General features: G+C 42.3%; 1 protein-coding gene across 4 annotated transcripts; it reads right to left on the bottom strand.

Moving 5' to 3' along the window:
* Positions 1-1095: 1095 nt before the first annotated feature.
* LOC114148753 (trichohyalin) lies at positions 1096-19836 on the bottom strand. Of its 4 annotated transcripts, none has more exons than XM_028024224.1 (26): positions 19715-19836; positions 18071-18212; positions 17864-17992; positions 16861-16938; positions 16723-16793; positions 16474-16639; positions 16267-16373; positions 14902-15231; positions 14680-14806; positions 14472-14609; positions 14187-14335; positions 13835-13984; positions 12423-12501; positions 12263-12340; positions 12011-12157; positions 11817-11926; positions 11606-11747; positions 10552-10745; positions 10345-10472; positions 6734-9963; positions 3676-3807; positions 2676-3278; positions 2427-2570; positions 1761-1826; positions 1623-1676; positions 1096-1539 (listed from the first exon to the last, which is right to left on the bottom strand). In XM_028024224.1, the coding sequence occupies exons 1-26, from the start codon at positions 19819-19821 to the stop codon at positions 1312-1314; spliced, it is 7029 nt and encodes a 2342-aa protein (XP_027880025.1). In that variant the 5' UTR covers positions 19822-19836; the 3' UTR covers positions 1096-1311. The 4 variants fall into 4 exon arrangements, with proteins under 4 accessions (XP_027880025.1, XP_027880028.1, XP_027880026.1 ...); XM_028024227.1 differs by having other exon boundaries at positions 7934-9963; XM_028024225.1 differs by having other exon boundaries at positions 19599-19720.
* Between the last annotated feature and the right edge of the window lie 883 nt (positions 19837-20719).

Below are 20719 nucleotides of genomic sequence, written 5' to 3'. Positions count from 1 at the left end.
TGTTATTTTCTAGCACAAAACTTGGAAATTTCTGAGTTACTAAAGTAAAAAAAATTCTGAGTTCCAACTCAAAACATTTGACTTTTGAAACTCAGAAAACCTTTTGGCAGAAATATACCTTTAAAAAATCTGTAATAGGCATATTGCAATGATGTAAAATTCTGATCCATTCTGATTTTAATCTCAGACTCAAGTTTATTTAAATTGTTTACACACAAAATCTAGTAAATCTACCAAAACAAATTTGAGCCTGGATTTCAGAGGGGTTAAAGTGCAGGTTCACAAATTATATAAAAAAGAAATAAACTGTTAGGTGATGATTTTCATGTGGTAGCAACATAATTGTGATAAACCTAAGAACGGCTTTTTAAAATCAGAATTCTGAGATAAAAAGTCAGAATTCGTTTTGTTTTTTGGCCCCAGCGCTCTTCCGTAGGACTCTGTGTCTAAACCAGCAGACATTAACCAGCTGCAGCTGCGAGCAGAGAGAAGCAGGAGGTCAGGCTCTGCTCTCAGGTGGTGCTTCTCTTTTCACTAGGATGATTCATGATGCAGGAAACTGGAAACAAAACAGAAATGTTCCGTGTTGTTGGGAAGGGGACAGATGTTTGCAGCTGCAGACAAAAAACAGGTTCGTATCAAACGTTTGGGTCTGTGCTGCAGAGGAAGCTGCAGTTTGAGATTATTCAGTCATCCATGGTCACAGTCAGCTGATAAAACAGATTGTAAAGCAAAAAAAAAAAAAACACAAATAAGAAACCCACTATTAGGTCAGAATATAATAAATTATCACATGTAGGTTAAAGATGTGGACAAAACTGTTGATATAATTTAGGAAAAGCAAAATATTGGTTTTGGGTTTTAGGACAACAGAATAATATTTAATTAAAGCTGGACAAACATGATGATGGGATCCTGAACTTAGCTTTTTTTTTTTGAGTATGAGTAACTGAATCAGAACATTGAGCCGGTCGGGACCCGTCAGTGGTCACCAAGAATGGACTGCAGACTTTCTGAATGAGCTGAAAGTTTGAGTTCAAACCTGAATTTGATGCATTCACTTACTAACACAAAAAAATTAAAACCACAAACATCCTCAGTTATAAAACCTTTGGTTTATTAGCTGCTTACAAAAAATAAATAACATTTAAAATAAAATTTAAAAAAACAACAAGTATTCAGGTGACAGTTCGTTAGCTGTAATGTTTTGGTCTCATCTGATTGGTCAGCGTTAAATAAAGACTCACTGTAGGCAGAGTCTGTCCAATCAGAAATCTAAGCTGCTCGGATATGAAGTCTTTTGGTCGTGTGCTATGATTGACTCAGAGACAACCTAAGGTCCTCCTCCCTCAAGCTGCGGTCCAATCGCTGCGTCTCAGACTCCAGGACTGCTGGGATTGGACGGCGTGAGACGGCAGCCAGCGAATCGTTCAGGCCCTGCCTCATCGAGAGCAGCCATTCGCTATTTCTGGACGACTGCTCGATAAACTCCGCCTTCTGCTCCTGCTCCACAGCCAGCGAGACGCGGAGACGATTCACCTTGAATGCGCAGACATGATGACATCATCAGCATCCACCTGACCAATCAAGACACTAAAAGTCTTCTTCTGTGGTGATCTCACCTGGTCCTCCAGCTCCTTCACGGTGCGCTCTACGTCAACGGTGTTCTCAGATGACTAAACACACACCACCACACACACACCTGTTAATCACGCGGAGTCACAGCTGCTTACCTGAGAAGCCTTGTCACACAGACTCACCTGTCTCGCCTCAGACCTGGAGCTGACTGAAAGCTGCTGCTGGAGCCTCGATCGTTCCTCCTCCACCTGACAGACAAAAGGCCCACAAATTTACAAAAACCACAAAACACATTAAAGCAGGACTTTTAGTATTTGTGTTTGTGAAACTGTGGTTGGAAGTTTCCATCCACTCATCGCAGACATGAACCGCCGCCCTCAAATGACAGGAAACTAGTCAGGAGCTACAGGAACAATCCAGGAATCAACATTCAAATCTGCTGTGAGCTGCTCACCAGTCAGTCCCTTCAGGAAGTTGCGATCACAACTATTAATGCAAATTCACTCATCATTGACTGCAACTTTAAAGGTCCTGTAAAATCTGTCATTTTAGGCCTGGAGGGGCCAAATATTTCATCATCAGTAATTAATGTCTCCAAAAAATACACAAAAAAGAAAATATTGTGATGTCAAAATTAAACATGCTAAAAGACATTCAAAAATGATTAGGGGGGTTTATATATGAACTGAAGCCCATATGTATTAAATTAACTCCAGAATAAATGCACCCTTGTGCCTCAATTTCAGTATACATTCCTAGGATGGAAAACCAAGAGCTCCAGTGCGACATTAAAAGCCCAGAGTTAATGTGCTAGTGATGGAGATGAGAGGGTGGACGACAGTGGACACCTGTTTCAACGTGTCTTTGAGAACACTTCTGTCTTTCTTCAGCTTGTCCTTCTGGCTTTCCAGACGGGAATTCTTCTTGTCCATCCGTTTTTGGTTCAGCTCCAGTTCAGCCACCTGGCGCTGCAGGATCAACAGTCTGTCACCCTGAGGACACACATTTCTCTCAAGGTCAATCAGGACAGCCAGGTGTAAGCATGTAACCACAGAGGTCATTTGCCCTTAACCCAACCAATCAGACGCTGCACTGACCTCCTCTGAGCGAGGTTCTGCCCCGGGGTTCTGCTCCTGTTGGTGCGCTCTGTCCCTGTAGCCAATCATGGCTGACTCTGTCCGCTCCAGGGCCATTCGGACCCGGTCCCTGTCTGCCTCCAGCTGCTTGTTGCTCTGAGTCAGTATGTAGAGCTGATTCTTCTGCTCCTCTGTTAAGGTTTTGCACTTGTTCAGCTCGGTTTGACTCTCTTGCACCTCCATTCTCGCTTTCTCTACCTCCACCTCCTTCCCTTCTACCCTGGACCTCCACTCTGTTTCCACCTCCTGCTGTTTCCTCCGCAGTAACTGGATTTCTGTACTGAGAGTGTTCAGCTTCACCACCTGCTCTTTCTCCATCTGCTCCACTTGACTCTTCCACTTCCTCTCAGCCTCCTTCCTCCTCTTCTCTGCGTTGTCCAGCTCCTCTAACATCTCACTTTTTCTCCTCTTCAGGCTCTGAACTCTGGCTCGCAGCTCCTCCAGCTCTCCTTGCTTATCCAGCTCCTCATTGGCCAACTTTTGACTCTCCTCTTTGATTCTGTCCATCTCCTTCTTCTTCTCCACCAAGGCGGTCTTCAGAAGCTCCCCCTCAGCGTGGCTCTCCTAAGCGAGGAGTCAAAGAGATAAGCAGGGTTTCACAAACACAGATTTAAGATTGTTTTAAGACCATTATGAATGAAATTTAAGACCTGTACCTCTATAAAATGTACGAACTTCATCAATAAATTTGCACTTACCCATGGTAGATGGAAAAAGCTAGCAGTTAGCTAAGTAAAAAAAATACATAGAATATATACGGTAATTAAATACTCGTGTTGAGGCATAATTTAAGACGTGATTAAAATATTAAGGCTAACTTACTTTTTAAAAATGAATTTAATCCATTTAAAGGCCTTCATTTTAGGTAAATAAATGTAAGACTTTTTAAGGATTCACAGACAGGTCAAACATGATGACCTTAGACTGTAATCCTGTGTGTGTCCAGCAGGAGACACTGTACCTTCAGAAGAACCTCCAGCTGTGACATCTCCTTCATGGCCACCCTAAGGCCGTCCTTCAACTCCTGGTTCTGCTCCTCCTTCTCCTTCAACTCATTTTGAGCTTGTTCCTGGCTCAGGCTCAGATTCCACACCTGAAACAGAAACCAGAGTATCATAAGCCTGGCGGGTCGCCTGGCTTTGCTTGCCCCCAACCAGGCTTAGCGTCGCTTGTTTAATCATTTTAAATATTTTTTTTAATACACCAGTAGCAGTGGTGACAAAGATGGGTTTATAGTTGATGCATTGAAAATGGCAGAGGTCAGGGGCGCACACCTGTCCCACCATTGGCATCTAGCGGGTCGGTCGCTTTTGTGACTTGAAAAATGATCTTGCAGAGAAGGTTCACCTCTACCATCAAGGTAGATATCAATTATAAAAGCTCAACACAAATTGGAAATATAGTTGTGTTTTTGAAGGTTCGCAGTAAGTGTGTAGTGAGGATATGAGCGCATATATCTTTGTCAACGAAGAATGACGTGTGGCATGTGTATTTATGTCTCATATGCTCACTCAATAAGTGCTTGAGTCTGTGTCTGCGCTGCAACTTCATAAAGGTAATGTAAATGAACCACATCCACAATCAATCACAGACAGGCCTTTTCATTCAGAGTATTTCTTGGAAATACTGCATTGGCTTGGATAAATAACAACCAATCTCAGCCAGCAAATCGAAGTACTGCATCCAGCAGTATATATTACTTAACAAAAAAAACTTGATAAAAGAAATACATGAATGTTTTACCCTAAGAAAATTTTGTTAAGGATATAAATACTTATCATTTTCCATTTTTTCTTATTACTTGTTTAAATGTGACCAAAGCTGGTCCCATGTTGTATGATGCCTTGAGCAGAATATGATTTAGAGCCCTTCTTCCTGTTAAGAAAATCACCACCTCTTTCACTTGGCATGTTTGACTTGCCGAGCTCAAAATCAATCAGTGATTATTGGTTATTGTTTACAACAAACCAAACTAAAACACAAAGATTAAACTCATGGTTTGTTGCTATAGTAACGCAACAATCAAACTATCTAGATTATTTACACGTTTACAAAGAAAACTTGCCAACCCCTTTAAGTCCTAAATTTAAACATTAAGCAATTTGAAATCTTTTAATTTATCTGTTCTGAAATCATTAAATCAGATTTATAATTTTCAACAAATAAATAGATCTATGTTCTGTGTTAAAATGTAAGTATTTTGCGGACCACTGAGTATAACCAGCAATACACAGCCTGTTTAACCCTTGGGGCACCTTGCTTGCCCAAAATGGGACATCCTGCCTAACAGTTTTTGCTTTTATTCTCAATATCTCAGTCACATTAAAGGCTAACTATATGAAACTTGGCCAGGACTGTTTTATTTTTAAAATGTCTTTGTTCTTTTAATTGCAAAGCTTGAAGAACAAGAGATGATATGCGCTCCGTGTCCACTCTTTATCCTCTCCCATTATAACTACATGTTTTCAATGGGCGGTAACCCTGGCATTTTGAAATAACTTTCCCATGAACACCAAAGTAATCTAGGCTTCTATCTTCTAAATACAGGGAAAACTGGTCATAAGTGTGATGGGCCTCCTGAAATGACCACGCTTCATCACGTTTTAATGGTGACATGGTTCTATTACTAATCAAAATGCATGGCAATAAAAATAGTGAACACCACAACAACTTTTTGGTGTATTGGCAATAATGTAAAGGAGTTTTGAAAAAACATTTTGTCTGTGTGTGTGTGTGTACTTTGAAGAATCAAAGCCAAGTTGGCTTTGATTACGTTTTCTTTTTCTAGGGAGAGACTAATGTTTAGCGTAGCATGTTTATGTAGGTGCATCTTCTGTTAGGCTAGTTTGCAGCCTTGTCTAGCTGGTAATTTCTCCAGATGAAAGTCATGAGTAGAAGACTAACTCTGGAGAAACTGTTGCAGCAATCTTGAAATCTGGGGAGAGTGAGGAGGGGGTTTCTGAGGAGAAAATAAGCAGAAGTGGGAATTCATATGAGGGGCAGGAAGGATTGGCAGAGGAATGGCTACCTGGCAAGGAGCAATCTTGCAGCCAAGACGAGGAGGAGGAAAAAGAGGAGGCAATGGGTGATGGGAAATCTCCATGTAGATCATGAAATGAGGAAATCCTGTGGTTTTCCACACATGAAGAGGCTCTGCCATACTTTTCTCCTCCTATCTTGACTCCAAGATCCAAACTACTTCTCAATTGCCAGAACCAGCAGTCCTTTGACTGTATTCGGCCTTTCTTTCCACGAAGACATCTTGCAGCTAATCCTGGACTTCTCAGGTTTATAGGGGAGGCTGTCAGTAAATACATGGAATACTCTGAGTGAGGAGGCGCAGCTTTGGTGTCTCTTTGTAGAAAATATTTCAGATTTTGTATTTTTGCCTTCAAAGAATATGTTGTTTGGACAAAAAGTGAAGTTTATCTGTATAGCTGGAACAAGGCAGTTCAATATATATATATGAAAAAAACTATATCTGTGGATAGGTTCTAAGCTGTTGAAAAGATTAAATTGTATATTAATGTGGGTTTTTTACCTTAAAAAATATGAAAACTTTTTACCTCTGGATAGTTTTGAAGCTGAAATTTAATGCATTTAAATGAATATCTTTATTGTAAAAATTTGCGATGTCTTCAATAGTTTTTTGACCCGTCGTAGTTTTGGGACCTAAAGGTAAATACTGTGGAGTCGATTTAAAGGCGCCTCAAGGGTAAAAGATCCAGTTGCTGATTACATAATTGTGATTTAACTTTAGGGCCTAAAAAATATGTATTTTAATTGAATTTTTTGTGTTTGCCTTTTTTAAGACTAAGTTGTATGTTGAGTATTACAATGTTTTTCAGTAATTCTGCTGTAGTTATCTAGTCATTATCTACTTTTATCATTTTTTAACTTAAAAACATGGCGGACCGCCCAGTGCCCCGACCACCAGACTTAGCTAGTTTTCTGGAGGAAACCCTGAATGGATGTCACCTCCTCAGCATCTCCTGCTCCTCCCTGGGTTGTTTGTGTACCTGACTCCGCAGGGAGCTCAGGCTCTCCTCCAACACCTCCATGTTCTGCTGAACACCTCTCAATTCCTCCTGCACCTCCTCCCTCCTCTGGCGCTCCTTCTTTGCTTCCTCTTCAAGATCCAAGACATCTTCTCTACTTTCCTTCAGCTTCTCTTGAGTCTCCAGCTTCACCTTCTGCTGCTTCTGGAGTTCCTCTTTGAGCAGCAACACCTCCTTTTCACGCCTCCTGTGGGCCTCCTTTACAGTCCCCACCTCCATCTCTGTCCTTGTTAATTTCTCTTTCATCTGCTCCTTCTCTTTTTTCACCTCCTCAGTGATGACTTTTAATGCATCCTTGGTCCTCCTGACCTCTTCCTCCACCTCCTCCTTCCTCTTCATCAGTTCATCTCGGATTTTCTCCCCCTCCTGGAGTTCCTTCAGAAGCTCCACTTTGAGTTCAGACACCTCCTTCTCATATTTTCGGAGCTTCTCCTGCTTCTCCTCCTTCTCCTTCCTTTCTTTAATCACTTTCTCTCTGAGAACTGTCACCTCCTCCTCAAACGTCCTCAATTTCTCCTGATTTGCTCGTTGCTCCTTATTCATCTCGTCTCTCAGTGCAGACACCTCCCTTTTGCTACTTATCAGCTCCTCCTCTCTTGATCTCAGCTCCTCCTCCTTCTCTATTTGCTCCTCTCTGAGCTCAGATAGCTCCTCTGTCTTCCTCTGCAACTCCTCTGTAAGACCTGTCACCTCCATCTCCTTACTCTGTAGCTCCACCAGCAGTCCTGCCTTCTCCTCCTCCAGCTCTCTCAGTCTGGATCTTCTCCTCTCCTCCTCCAGATGAAGCTCTTCCTCAACTTCCTGTTGTGCCTTTTGCTCCTCTTTTACCTCCCTCAGTTCCTCTTCCAGTCTTTTCAGTTTCTCCTCTTTCATTCTCAGAACATTGCTCTGTTCCTCCATTTCTTTTAGCTTCCCTTCTTGCTCCTTTGCCTCCTTCTCCTTTGCTTCCAGTTCCTGCTCCACCTCCCTCACCTTCTCCTCAGTCCTCCTCCTCTTCTCCTCCTCAATCCTTCTGCACCTCTCCCCCTCTCTCACCTCATTTTCCTTCTCCTCCAGTGTTGCCCTCAGCTGCTTCACCTCCTCTACTCTATCTTTAACAACTTTGTTGATTTTTTTCTCCTCCTTTACACTCATATCTGCCTTCTCCTTCCACTCCCTCACCTCCTCATCCTTCTCCTCCAGCGCTGCCTTCATCTGCTGCACCTCCTCTTGTTGCTCCTTGATGACCCTGTGGAGCATTCTCTCATCCATGGCGCTCACCTCTGCCTTCTCCTTCCACTCCTCCTCTCTCTCCTCTAGCGTGACTGTCAGCTTCTGAACCACCTCTTGTAGCTCCTTAATGGTCTTCTGGAGCTTTTTCACCTCTTTATCACTTTGCTCTGCTGTCTGCTGCCACCTCCTCAGCTCCTCCTGCAGCCTCTCGCGGGCCTTCTCCTTCTCTCTGACCTTCTCATTCGCTCCCTCTTTCTCGGCCTGAGCCTCCTTCAGCTCCTTGCTGTGGGAGGAGATCATTTTCTCTTTTTCTCCTTTCTCCTTCTCCAGGAGCGCCTGAGTTTCTTTCAGCAGAGCCCCCAGCTGCTCCTCCTGCACCTCCTTCTGTTTCAGTTTGTGACAGACCGCCTGCCGCTCCCTTTCTTCTTCCTCCTTCTGCTTCTCAGTCTGCCTCAGGCTCTCCTTCAGCTCCTTCACCTCCTCCAGTGTGGCCCTTAGCTGCTTCACCTCCTCTGCTCTCTCCTTAACTATCTTGGTGAGTTTTTTCTCCTCCTTCCCACTCAGGTCTGCCTTCTCCTTCCACTCCCTAACCTCCTCCTCCTTCTCCTCCAGAGCAGCCTTTAGCTGTTGCACCTCCTCTTGTCGCTCTTTCATGACCTTGTTGAGCTTTTTCTCCTCTTTCACCCTCATATTTCCCTTCTCCTTCAACTCCTCCTCTCTCTCCTCTAGCATGACCGTTAGTTTCTGCACTGTCTTTTGTAGCTCCTTATTGATTTTATGGAGCTTTTTCACCTCCTTATCACTGTGCTCTCCTGTCTGCTCCCACATCCTGACCTCCTCCTGAAGCTGCTCACAGACCTCCTCCTTCTCTCTGACCCTCTTATTTGCTCCCTCTCTCTCAGCCTGAGCCTCCTGCAGCTCCTTGCCCAAGGAGGTTATTGTTTTCTCTTTTTCTCCTCTTTCTTGTTTCTCCTTCTCGAGGAGCGCTTGAGTGTCTGTCAGCAGAGCCTCCAGCTGCTCCTCCCGCGCCTCCTTCTGCTTTAGTTTGTGACAGACTGCCTGCCGTTCCCGTTCTACTTCTTCCTTCTGCTCCTCAGTCAGCCTCAGGCTCTCCTTCAGCTCCTCCACCTCCTCCTCTCGGTCCCTGACAGCACTGATCTGTCGCTCCAGGCCGCGCTCCCTCCTCTCCACCTCCTCCTTCATTTCTTCATACTCCTCCTGAGCCACGTTCAGCCTCACTTTCAGGAGCTCCACCTCCCCTACTTTCTCTTTCAGCTGCTCCTCCAGCTCCTTCTGCTGTTTCTCCCTCTGTCTCCTCTCATCCTCCTGTAAAAAGGAGATTTCTTTTCTCAGCCTGCTGATTTCCTCATCCGCTACAACTCTCTCTCTCCGCCTCTCCTCCTCCTCACTCCTCAGCTGACAGAGCTCTTCCTCCATTGTTTTCTTTTCCGTTTCCAGCTTCTCGATCCGTTCGCACAGTGCCTCTGTCTCTAAATCCCTCTGGTTCTCCTCCTCTCTTCTCTTCACCTCCTTTTCTTCTAGATTGACCTCTTTCCTCTTTGCTTGCTCCTCCAGGTTCTCCTTCTCTGCCTCTACTCTCTGCAGTCTCTCCATCGTAAAGCTGATCTCAGTCTCTCTCTTTGCCACCTCCACCCTCAGTTTCTCCACCTCTCTCTGCCTTTCCTCCACCTCCTCCATCAGTCCCTCGGTACGCCTCCTCAGCGCCTCCACCTCTCCATCTCTCATGCCGAGCTCTTTGTTCAGAACTTCTCTTTCTCTCTGCCACGACTCCTTTTCCTTCTTCCACTTGGCGTCTTCCTCCGTCCTTCTGGTCTGCAGCTCCTTCACCTCCTCCGTCAGCCTCTCCATTTCTACCTTCAACTCCTTCTTTTCCTCCAGCATTTTTTCCCTTTTCTCCCTCTCATCTTCTCTTCTTGCCGTCTCTCGCTGAAGTTCTCCTCTCAGACACTCGATCTCACCTTCAGACAGACAGAAACATTAAGTCACAACCAGACTTCTTTCTGTTTTCCTCTCTGAAACCTTCTAAATAAATCTCCAGGAGGAGTTTGAACTTTTTTCTCTCTCACTTGAACAGATTCCTTATTTTTGATTTTCAGCAAATTGATCGAAACAGATTCTTTATTCCAGAAGTCTTCAACGTTGGGGTCGTGACCCGAGTCAGCAAAATGCCATGAAGGCCTAACCACCTGTACGGGAGGCCCCAATGTTGAAGACCCTTAACAGTTTTTTTTATCCAGTTTCAGTTTTTGTTCCTGATCACTGTTTAGACCTTTGACCTGTGACTTGTGACCTGTGACCCATGTGATGAACCAGCGACAGCAGTGCTCTCTCTGACTGACCCTGCAAGATGACTTTGGCCTGCTGCAGCGTACAGATGTGTGTGTTCTGCTGACATCTGTCCACCTCAGACTGGGAGTGCTGCTGCTGTTGCAGACGGAGCTGCAGGTGGAGGTTCACCGACACGGACCTGCAGGAGGAGCAGAGGAGCTGTGGTGAGACACACCTGTTAGGAGGACCAGGAGGCTGACGTTAGGTGTGTTCACTACCTCAGCTCCTGTAACTCCTCTTCCAGCTGCTCCTTGTATCTCCTCTGAACTTCCTGTTCCTCCTGCAGCTTCTTGCTTTCTCTCTGCAGCTCCTCCTTCTGTCTCTCCGTCTGATTCAGCTGCTCCTCCGTCTTCCACAGCTGTTGCTGTACCTCGTTTAGCACCTCGCGTACCAGGGTGTGCTGGGAGGATAACTGAGGAGCACAGAGAAGCCGTCAGACATGATGCAGGTCAACATGAGTTACATCAGCGTGGGGCTTTGAGACTTGGCTTAAAAACAGAATCTGATTCAATGTTCTCATTTTAATCAATATGTGCATTTTTCTTGCTTTCTCTTCTGGAGAAAAAATATACAAATAAGCGAAAAATATTTGTGGATGTTGTTTTAATTTTTTTTTGAGTTGCCCGACGGCATATTAGGGCCAGGATGTGAGGATTTTAGTTTATTTACGAGAATGTAGTCATTTTATTAGCAAATAAAGGCACAGTTTTATCTGAATAAACGTCTTAAAATTACCAGAAAAAAGTTGTTTTAATAAGAAAAAAGTAATCAGCATCTATTGCGACCAGCTCAATCTGTGTGGTTCTCTTATAAAAACATACAGGATTGTTTCAAAGTCTTCCTAATGATAATAATTTATTATAAAGTGTTAATTGATTAAGTATTTCTATTAAGTATTAAATATCTGTAAAACTTATATCAAAGTATAACGTCACAAGATGCTCAACATTCTTCCTTTATTTATTTTTTTCTGTTGAAATTCTCATAAGATTACTACTTTTTCCTCCAAATATTACAATTTTATTCTTGTAATTAAAACAATCTTAGCCTGACCCTAATATTCTGTTGCAGAGTTGACCTGAGTTCAAACTCCAAATAAACAGAAGTGTAAAATATGCATGTCAAACAAGATGACATCACTCTGAACTATGGAAAAAGAAGGAATTGGTGAAAAAAAAAATCCCAATATTCCAAAAGTTAAATCTACCAAACCAAGAATAGAGTAAAATGGATTTTATCAATGACTCTACATCAGCGTGGTTTCCTGTTTACCTCGTTCAGCTGCTGATCTGTGGTCTTCTTCTCCTCCTCCAGGGAGGCCAGCTCCTTCTCCTTCTCCTCCACGTTTCTCTCCAGGTGTGAGCGTCGCTCCTTCAGCTGATGGATGACATCAGCGTGCGTCTCCGACTGAACTCTGAAGAGATTTGATTGGTTGGACCAAAACGCTAAGGGTGGAGGTTCTTCTCCAGCACTAAAGACTCACCTCAGGAGGCTGCACTCACTCCTCAGACTTTTAATGTCTCTCTGCAGAACGCTGACCTCTGACCTCAGAGTCTGCAGCTGTGACTGGCTGTCTGACAGCTCTGTCTCCAGCTGAAACAAACATGACCGGAGAGATGTGATGAAGCTACGGGAAGCTTCCCTGGAGCCTCTGAGCCAGGCAGCAGAAGGTTTTACCTTCAGCAGCTGCATGTTCAGATCTCGCTTGTCTGTGGCCAGAGATGAGTTCAGAGCCGACACTTTCTCCAGGGCATCCCGCGCCTCCTGCACCTCCCGTTTCAGCAACGTCTCTGAGGAGGAGAGGTGCAGCAAGGACTCCCTGCACTGAGCAGAGAGCGCCAGCAGGGGGCGACAGAGAGCGGCACCACCAGTAAACACAGGGTTAAAATGAACAGCTAACTTCCACTTAACACTCAGGAACATTCAAACCTTCTGTAAGGCTTCTCTGGCATCAGCACCTTCTTCTTCTGCTCTCTGCCTGTCCAGCTGCTCCCTATCCAGCATCACCTGCAGGTAGACCAGCAGCTATTTGTTCCTATCCTGCAGATGTGAGTTCTCTAGGTAATAAAACTGGAAACAGAGTTTCTACCTTCAGGCTGTGGATCTCAATCCGCTGCTGAGTTTCTCTCTCTGACAGCTGGACATTCTCCAGAAGCTCCGCCTCCACCCTGCAGCAAAGAGAGCAGCTGTAAAACCCGAAAGGACAGCAGAACGGAGGCTGAGTTATAAACCGATTTTATCAAATGAATTTTTGAAGATTGGAACTTTTTTCACAGATGCTCTCCTTGGGTCTCCGTAGTTCAGAGTGATGTCAGCAAACCCAGGGTGGCCATCTTGTTTGACAAGTGTCTTAGAGTGTCTATTTATTAACTCTACAACGAAGTATAAGGGTCAGGCTAATTCTCTTAATTATGAGAATAAAGTCATAATATTACAAGAATACAATTGAAATATTAGGAGAATGAAGCAGTCATTTCATGAAGAAGAAAATAAATAGTTAACTATTCAGACTTTTTCATTACAGTTTTTATTTTGCTAATATTCTGACTTAAACAAGAGAGGAGATTTTGCTATACAACTCACAGAAGAAATTATTTAAATAAAAGCCACTTTTTGAAAATGTTTCCCGTCACTTGTAATTTCATTTTTACCAAAGAAAGCAATGAGAGAAAGTTTTTTTTTTTTTCTTTTTCTCCGAAGAGTTTTTGCGGCGCTAGTGGCTCATATTTTTTCCACAGTAGGCAGACAGGAAGGAGGGCGAGGAGAGGGGGGAAGACATGCGGTAAAGGTCGTCGGGACCGGGAGTCGAACCCGCGACGTCCGCGTCGAGGACTAAGGCCTCCAAACGTGGGGCGTGCTAACCCCCTGCGCCACCACAGCACGCCCCGAGAGAGAACGTTTTTTTAATTAAAATCAGATTTGGTTATAAAAAAAACTGAAGACTTTATCTTTATTCCATATCGCCCAGCCCAAAGTAGAACCCGACAGTGGAAGCACTAAGCCTGCTGTGTTCAAACCTTTTCTGTGGACCAAAATTATGAAGTTAAAAGCATGTGGAGCCACAAAAATATATATGTATAACAACTTTTTTTTAATTTATTTGCTCAATAATTAACTACAAGATAACAATTTCACTGAAATAAACTACATATTGTTATTCTTGTAGAAAAATGATCAGTAAGTCATTGTAGATACAAAAACAAAAAAAGGTCTTGGAATATTACATTAGTAGACAGTATCACAGTTTCTACCTTTTTTGGATTATTATTTTTTTTCTTATATGCTTCTGAGTAACAGCAAGTCAATAATTGTGCTCCTACTTCCTCCAACAATAAGAACAACAGAAAAACTTAATTAATAAATGGGAATCTATTTTATACATGTAATATTTTTTAAGAAAATATCTTTAAAAAGTTAAACATCATAACAGAACCAGTTAAAAGCAGAATAATTAACAGAATATCATAATATCATACATGTTTCAGTAGAACCTGTTGGTACCGTTTGTATTTTTCTGTCTCCATCTGTCGGGTTCTTTCCTCCATTCTGTCTCTCTCTCTCTTCAGTCTGTCGATCTCCCTCTTCACCTCCTCCTCTCTCATCCGCAGCTCCTCCACCTGCAGACGCAGGGAGGCGGAAGCGTCTTTCTCCCTGTCACAGAAACACAAATTTGATCAAACGGCTCCCTAAACAAAAAAGCGAGTTCGTCCTGGAGAACTGACGATCTGATCCAGAATCTCAGAAAACATAAAATCCTTCACTGAGGGACGTGAAAGTGAAGTGATGACTAATGAGATTGGTCAAAGTTAAATAAAAAACAGAAACAACCAGCAGGGGGCAGCAGCTGGGTCACCTGCTCAGAGAGTCCAGTGTGTGTATCAGTTCTTGCTGCATGTTCCCAGTTTTCACGTCCAGCTGCTCTTTTTCTTCCTCCAGCTGTTTCAGGCGGAGCTGCAGAGACGTTTGCTCTTCGCTGAACCGCCGCAGATTTAGCTCTGCCCCCTAACACACAGACACATACAGTCCTTGTCCACACTTAGCTGGGTCTTTATTTTGGTCTACTGGTCATAGTGTGAATTGTGGAATGCAAATGGTGTGTTTTGGGCCTAACAGGTTTGATCCTGTTTTAGTCACCAACCTGCAGCTCCTCGTGTTTACACTGCAGCATACTCTCAGTCTGAGACAGAACCGACAGCAGGGAGGACATATCCAGACTGAGGACGCTGTCCGTAGAGACGCTCGGCGTCTGGTTGCTGATCCTGCTCAGGGACTGGAACTGATGACAAAAGGTCAAAATGAACTGATGGGCCAGGAAGAAACAGAATCTGATTGGAGGAGAGGCTCACCATCCTGATGACAGCCTGACCGACCGACTGCAGCGTCCTGTCCGATTCCCTCAGCCGCTCCACGTCTGCCTCCGACGCCTCCCTTGCTCTGTCTGCCGTCTGCAGGGAGCGACTGAGTTCCTCGATCCTAACACACACACACACAGACAAAGGGAGGTAAAGACCTGAGCCTCCAGGACAACCTCGATACCCAACATGTTGTTTACCTTTGCTTTAGTTTACCTTTGCTCCAGCTGGAACACCTCCACTTCATGCTGGAGCTTCAACTCCAGTGGTTTCTCCTCCTCCTCCTCCTCCTCCTCTTCCTCTCCTAAGGTGAATATCCCCAGAGGGGAAGGGGAGTGGGGACAAAGTGCAGAGCCTGAGATGTCTGGAGGAGGGTGGATGAGAGTGGAGGACAGAGGAGGAGATGAGTATGATGGAGGAGGAAGGTCAGAGGAGGCAGGTTTGATCTGAGGGGAGCTGAGCCTCAGTGAGGAGCAGACGGAGTCGCAGCTGCAGAGGAGAGACGAGGAGAGTCTGGAAAACTCCGCCCTGAGCTGCCACAGATCCCTGCAGGAAAACACCCACAAGAAGATTCTTAAACACCAAACTGACCTCTGACCTTAGGGTTCACACACTTTTCCCACAGTGAAATTCAAGCAGTTTCTTGGTTAGTTTTCAAACTTTTCCGAAACCACACTTCGGTTTCAATTCACTATTATATGACATAACTTATAGATGTGCAGGAAAAAAAATATATTCTACAGAGAATTGTAATTCCTCATCCTGACAATTCTGAATCAATTCAAAATGATCAAAATTTGATTTTAGTCAGCTTGATTTTTTGTGAAATTATTTTGAAGAATTCTTTGACATTTTCTTATTTAAAAAGACGCCAGGCAGCTAAATAACCTAATACTGGTCATTTAAGTTACAAAACTTTTTGAACAAACCTGTTTTTATTTAAACATGAGACTGATGGAATTTGATGCAGTATGGAACCTTATAAAATTGTTTTAAATAAATGTTTCATTTGTTTACAATGTCTGCTCTTCTTGTTAGTCGCATAACTTAAACAGAATCTCTAGACTGTTTGAATAAAACAATTGACTTCTGAATTAAAAATTGTTTCTGAATCAAATCATGACCTAACAATTAAAATGGAACTGAAAGATTTTTATTTCTAATTGTTTATTGTTGTAATTACAAATGTCTTGTGATGGTATACTACATCATATAGCAGGGACAGGTTAAACTAAATAGAACATGTTAAATCTCACATAAAATAATTTTGGTAATTCTAACTGACCTAAAACAAGAAAATCTGATTTAACTTCAAGTAGTGAGAAAATAAATGTGTCTTTTTTTGGTGCATGAAAATATGTGGGTTGAACTGTAAATTATGTTTTCCAAATTTAGGCTTTTAATCAAAGGGTAAATTGGGACTTTATTACAAAACTGAGCAGATTGAATATCAAGAACTTTCCAAGCCTTGAAAACACTTAATTGAAATTCAAGCATTTTCAAGTATTTAAAGTAGCCATGTTGCTTTAACAGTAGGAAGTGAAACCACGATGATGTCAGAGGTCACATGACTGAACTGACCTGTCAGCAGCTGTTCTCAGCGTGTGACAGTGTCGCCTCAGATCAAGCACCGACTTCCAGAGTGACAGCAGCCGGGCCTGCTGCTGACCCATGTGACCCAATCGACACTAAACACACAGAAACACACACATATACACACCCCCACAACCTGTTGGTTCGGTTTGTTCTGGTTTGAACATCAGAGTTTATATCCAACGATCCTCAAACCTCTTTTTCTTTCTGGCAATCGGCCTCGTTTTGCTGCGCCTCCTGCACTGCTCTCGTCCAATCAGCAGTCAGCTTCTTGAGGTCTTCTGCCAGCTCCTGGTTGATCTGCTCTGATTGGCTAAGCTGGTGGCGAAGGAGAGCGTTGGTTTCAGCCAGACTGGTGGACCTGAGGAGGAAGAGATCGTGAGCTTTGTGATCGACTCCGACCGCCTGAAACGCACACACCCCCACACACACACAAATATCTACCTCTGCTGTTCCTCCTCCAGACTGATGAGGGCGTTCTCCAGGGATTTGCTGTGCTCATCTCTGATTCTCTGCTGTAAAACAGAAACACATCTGAGCAGATGCGGTTCTCCTGCTGTATCCAGGAGGTTCTGGACTGACCTCAGAGAGCAGAACCCTGGAGTGATTTTCCTGCAACTGCTGATCCACACGGTGACACCGTTCCCTGTACTCGATCACCTACAGAAAAATAGTCAAATCTTGAACATTATCTCCATTTTCATTCAGTGTGGGTGAAGTCAATGTCCACTGTTCAGTCCCTCCAGGGTTTTGTGATGTTTTTTTGTGATTGCTTTGGCCTAAAATTACAGATTTCATAGCACTTTTTGAAATAGTTGCACATTTTTAAGCTTTATTTTTCCCTCAACATGTTGAAATTGCAACACATAATCTTCCCTTTCCTTCTCTTTTCTAATTAAGCTATTATCCCTTTTTACCTGAGAAGAGCCAACAGCTGGCCTCTGGTCTATTGTCTCCTGACTCTTTGCTCTTTCTATTGAGACAATAAAAGATTATTTCTAAACATAAGTACAGCAAAAGTGAGCACAACTTCTGTAAAATTAAAGGGGATTTGGTTTATTCTTGGCATTACCTAACTAGCAAGCAAGGTAACCAAAGTTAGAACATTAATATTCTTCTTAACAAGCTGAATATAATATATCAGTATGGATTAACCACCGTTACTCATTTTACATGGTTTGTTTGAAGGAAAACTCTGTATAAACACAGACCTACAGAACATCTCAAAAATGCTTTGCAAAAAATAAGAAAAATAAAAAAAGGTAAATGTTGCAGTTTAGCATCACACGTTTTCATCTTGCAGGTTTGGCTTTCTAGAGTTGTTGTGGAATAGGGAGCTAAATTAAAAAGAGGTTAAGGGGACTGGTCAGAAAAGAATGAAATACAGAAAACATTTGGGTGATTGGTCAGATTTGCTGTAAATTTGCGATGATTGGTGAAAATTGCAAGTCAGCTCAAAATGATGACTTTGAATTTGCATGAATAGTTGCGATCGTAACATCATGACTTTCTGGAGGGACTGAATGTTTGACTTGAGATGCAGAATGAACTGTTTCTGCTCTGCAGCGCCCCCCTCTGGCCTCACCTTGTTCTGCAGACGGTGGATCAGCAGCGCCTGTCTGGCCTCCCTCTCCCTTCCCTCCTTCAGCTTCGTTTTCCACCTCCTCTGCTCCTCATCAAGCAGGGACATCGAAGGATTCAGAGTCTGGCAAAGCTGGAGAGAGAAACATTTTGAAAACATTGATCTCCCTTGCTGATCACCTGAGCCCCACCGGGAGATCAGCCCCCTCACCCTGTCCGTCAGAGCTTTGCTCCTGGACTCCAGCTCCTCCTTCTCAGCTCGGCTCTCCGCCAGATCCTCCTGCAGTCGACACACCTCCACCTCCAGCTCCACCTTCTGCTGCTGCCAGCCATTCAGCAGCTTTGACTCCATGCTTGGAAAGAGAATAGGGTTTATCTTCTGTGTTCATCTGTAACTTTATTTCCACTATAACTTCAGTATTAACTTTAACAGAGCCACACAACATATTAATGTCTATCAGTCTGACTGATAGACATAGGACTAGGACTAGGGCTGAAACAATTAATTGGATTAATCACAGTATTCAAATAATGGTAAACTCATTTAGTTAACTGTAGAATACAAACTCAGAAATAGACCATTTGCTGAACAAACTGCACATTCAGAGCAGTAATTAAACCAAAACTGTAGAAAAATATGCAATGTGCACGTTGCAAATATGCACGTTGCACGTGGGCTTATATATATAAGTACAGGCTATAGTTTTAGTTTCACCTGGTTCAAATTCTGTAAATGAATATCCTAATAAGCACTTTCTTCTATCCAATTATTAACTGGTTAATCCATAAAATAATCCTCAAATAAGCTCTACACTGTACTGATGCAAAAAGGCTGAGCTTTTCACATGTTGATGTTAGAAGTTTTTATCTGCATATGCATTCTTTGCTACAAATTATCAAGCATACACTAAAGGAATGCTATGTTGTTGAATTTTAGGCAATCAAATTTTTACTTAAAAAGGTATTGAATTATCTGTTTCTTTGCATCGTTTGATGTATTTCTAATATTGCATAAAAATACTTAAATGCAACTCTGCTGAACATGCTAATTTTGTTAGTCATCAGAATAACTGATACATTAACCAAAACTAAAACAATCATTTGTTCCAGCCCTACAGGAAACTAAAATAGTAAAGGGATGTTTAACTTATAAGCTCTAACATCATTTTGTCTTTACACCGACTGCTCCGTTAAAGCATCATCGAGTCATCTCAGTTTCTAATACCTCAACCCTTTAGCGTACTAATAAAGTAATTTATGCAAAACGAGCCCTGACCAAGTACAGTATATATGCTGTAAAGTTCATGGACAATCGCTTTTAACTGGATGTGCAATATTCTAATTTTCTGAGTGCATTTCAGGCTTTCCATCAGCTGTAAGCTAAAAACATAAAAACTCACAAATATGTAACACTTTACATGAATGAATCTCTATAAAATACGAGTTTGTTGTTTACTTGCTGTCCTGCTAGTGCTGACTCTCGGCTCTGTTCGGCTCTATTCGGCTGTAATCGTTTTGAGTTTTAATCTGTAGTTAAACTGCTGACGCTCCAACAGTTATGTCCGAATCAGAACCGGATTAAGAATGGTCTTAACTGCTTAACCACCCAAACATCAGTGCCCGAACGGAGCCAGACCCCAACAGACAAGCGGGACAGTAGAAGCCAAACCCGAACCAAACAGATCCGTTAGCCGCCTAGCATGCAAACACCGGAACCACCGACTGACCAAAGTTTCTACCTGAACTAACGCCGTGAAGTTCTGGTACAATCCGTCACCGGGACAATCGCTTGCGGTTAATTTAGTTTTTTCGGTTTAACGGGAAGAAATTTTCACTTTCAAACCGGGAGCCTTACCTTTTTACCCGGACACCGAAGCTAAACAACCGCCCGTAGTTTCCATAGCGACGCCTCCTGACCGGAGGAGTAACGGTAACAACATAACGGTTTACTGCTAAAAACATAAACACTGAAATATTTTAGAAAAGTTAAATATAATATCAACCACCCACTGTGGGTTTAAATGTAACTTATTGAAGAAATAGAGTCATAAATACAATATAAAGAGGCACAAATCTCGATCAAAAATAAACGTATTACTGCCTCAATCAAAACTTCCAAGTTTAGCTCATAAATGACTTGATTTGTGACAAATTATTCAAACAAAAAACATTAACTTTAAAACCTTTATTTAATTGAAATCTTTTCAAAATGCATCTTCAGTTGACACCAAACAGTAGCTACAGAAAAGAACATAACAAATATTAACATTGGTTTTAAAAACATTTGATAAATTATAGAATTTCAAAATAAAATAAAAACAGTTCAATTAAAAAGTTGATTTATCTTATCAAAATATTATATTCACTTTAAATATAGCACAGAAAACGTATCACAGAAAAAGTTACTTGAAAATAAACTCAGAATTTATTTATTTATTTATTTACAGTAGCTCGTTTATAACCTGAGGAGAAAATTATGTTCACAATATTACAAAATAACAACAAATAGTAGTGAGTTTACTGTCCTGCAGCAAAAACACAAATCAATAAATAAATGCAATAAAAAACAACAGGACAGACTGAAACTGGGCCAAAGAAAGGCTCTATGATGGAACAGAGATTAATTTTTTAAGCATCATTCATTCTAATATTTAACATCATTTATATAAACAATTTTCACTAAGTCGTTAATTTTATACCTAAAAGGACATTTCAGTGTAGATTTGTATATGATTGAACAGAGAAACCTATAGAGGGCAGCAGAGGCCGGTAATGCTGATGAACGACCACATCCAAAGAAATTTCACTTAGTAAAAAAGTAGCACATCACAAGTACTATTTTTACAAAATACTTCAAATG

Source organism: Xiphophorus couchianus, chromosome 7 (assembly GCF_001444195.1).
Source record: "Xiphophorus couchianus chromosome 7, X_couchianus-1.0, whole genome shotgun sequence".
NCBI classification, from domain to species: domain Eukaryota; kingdom Metazoa; phylum Chordata; class Actinopteri; order Cyprinodontiformes; family Poeciliidae; genus Xiphophorus; species Xiphophorus couchianus.
Note: the sequence above shows the minus strand (reverse complement) of the source record. Positions and strands in the feature narration are given on the sequence as shown.

Coding starts and splice junctions, on each gene's coding strand:
- LOC114148753 (XM_028024224.1), bottom strand. CDS start 19,821: ATGTTTTTAGCAGTAAACCGTTATGTTGTTACCGTTACTCCTCCGGTC. Junction 17,993..18,070: donor GCAAAGCTCTGACGGACAGG/GTGAGGGGGCTG, acceptor TTCTCTCTCCAG/CTTTGCCAGACTCTGAATCC. Junction 11,927..12,010: donor TGAACATGCAGCTGCTGAAG/GTAAAACCTTCT, acceptor TGTTTGTTTCAG/CTGGAGACAGAGCTGTCAGA.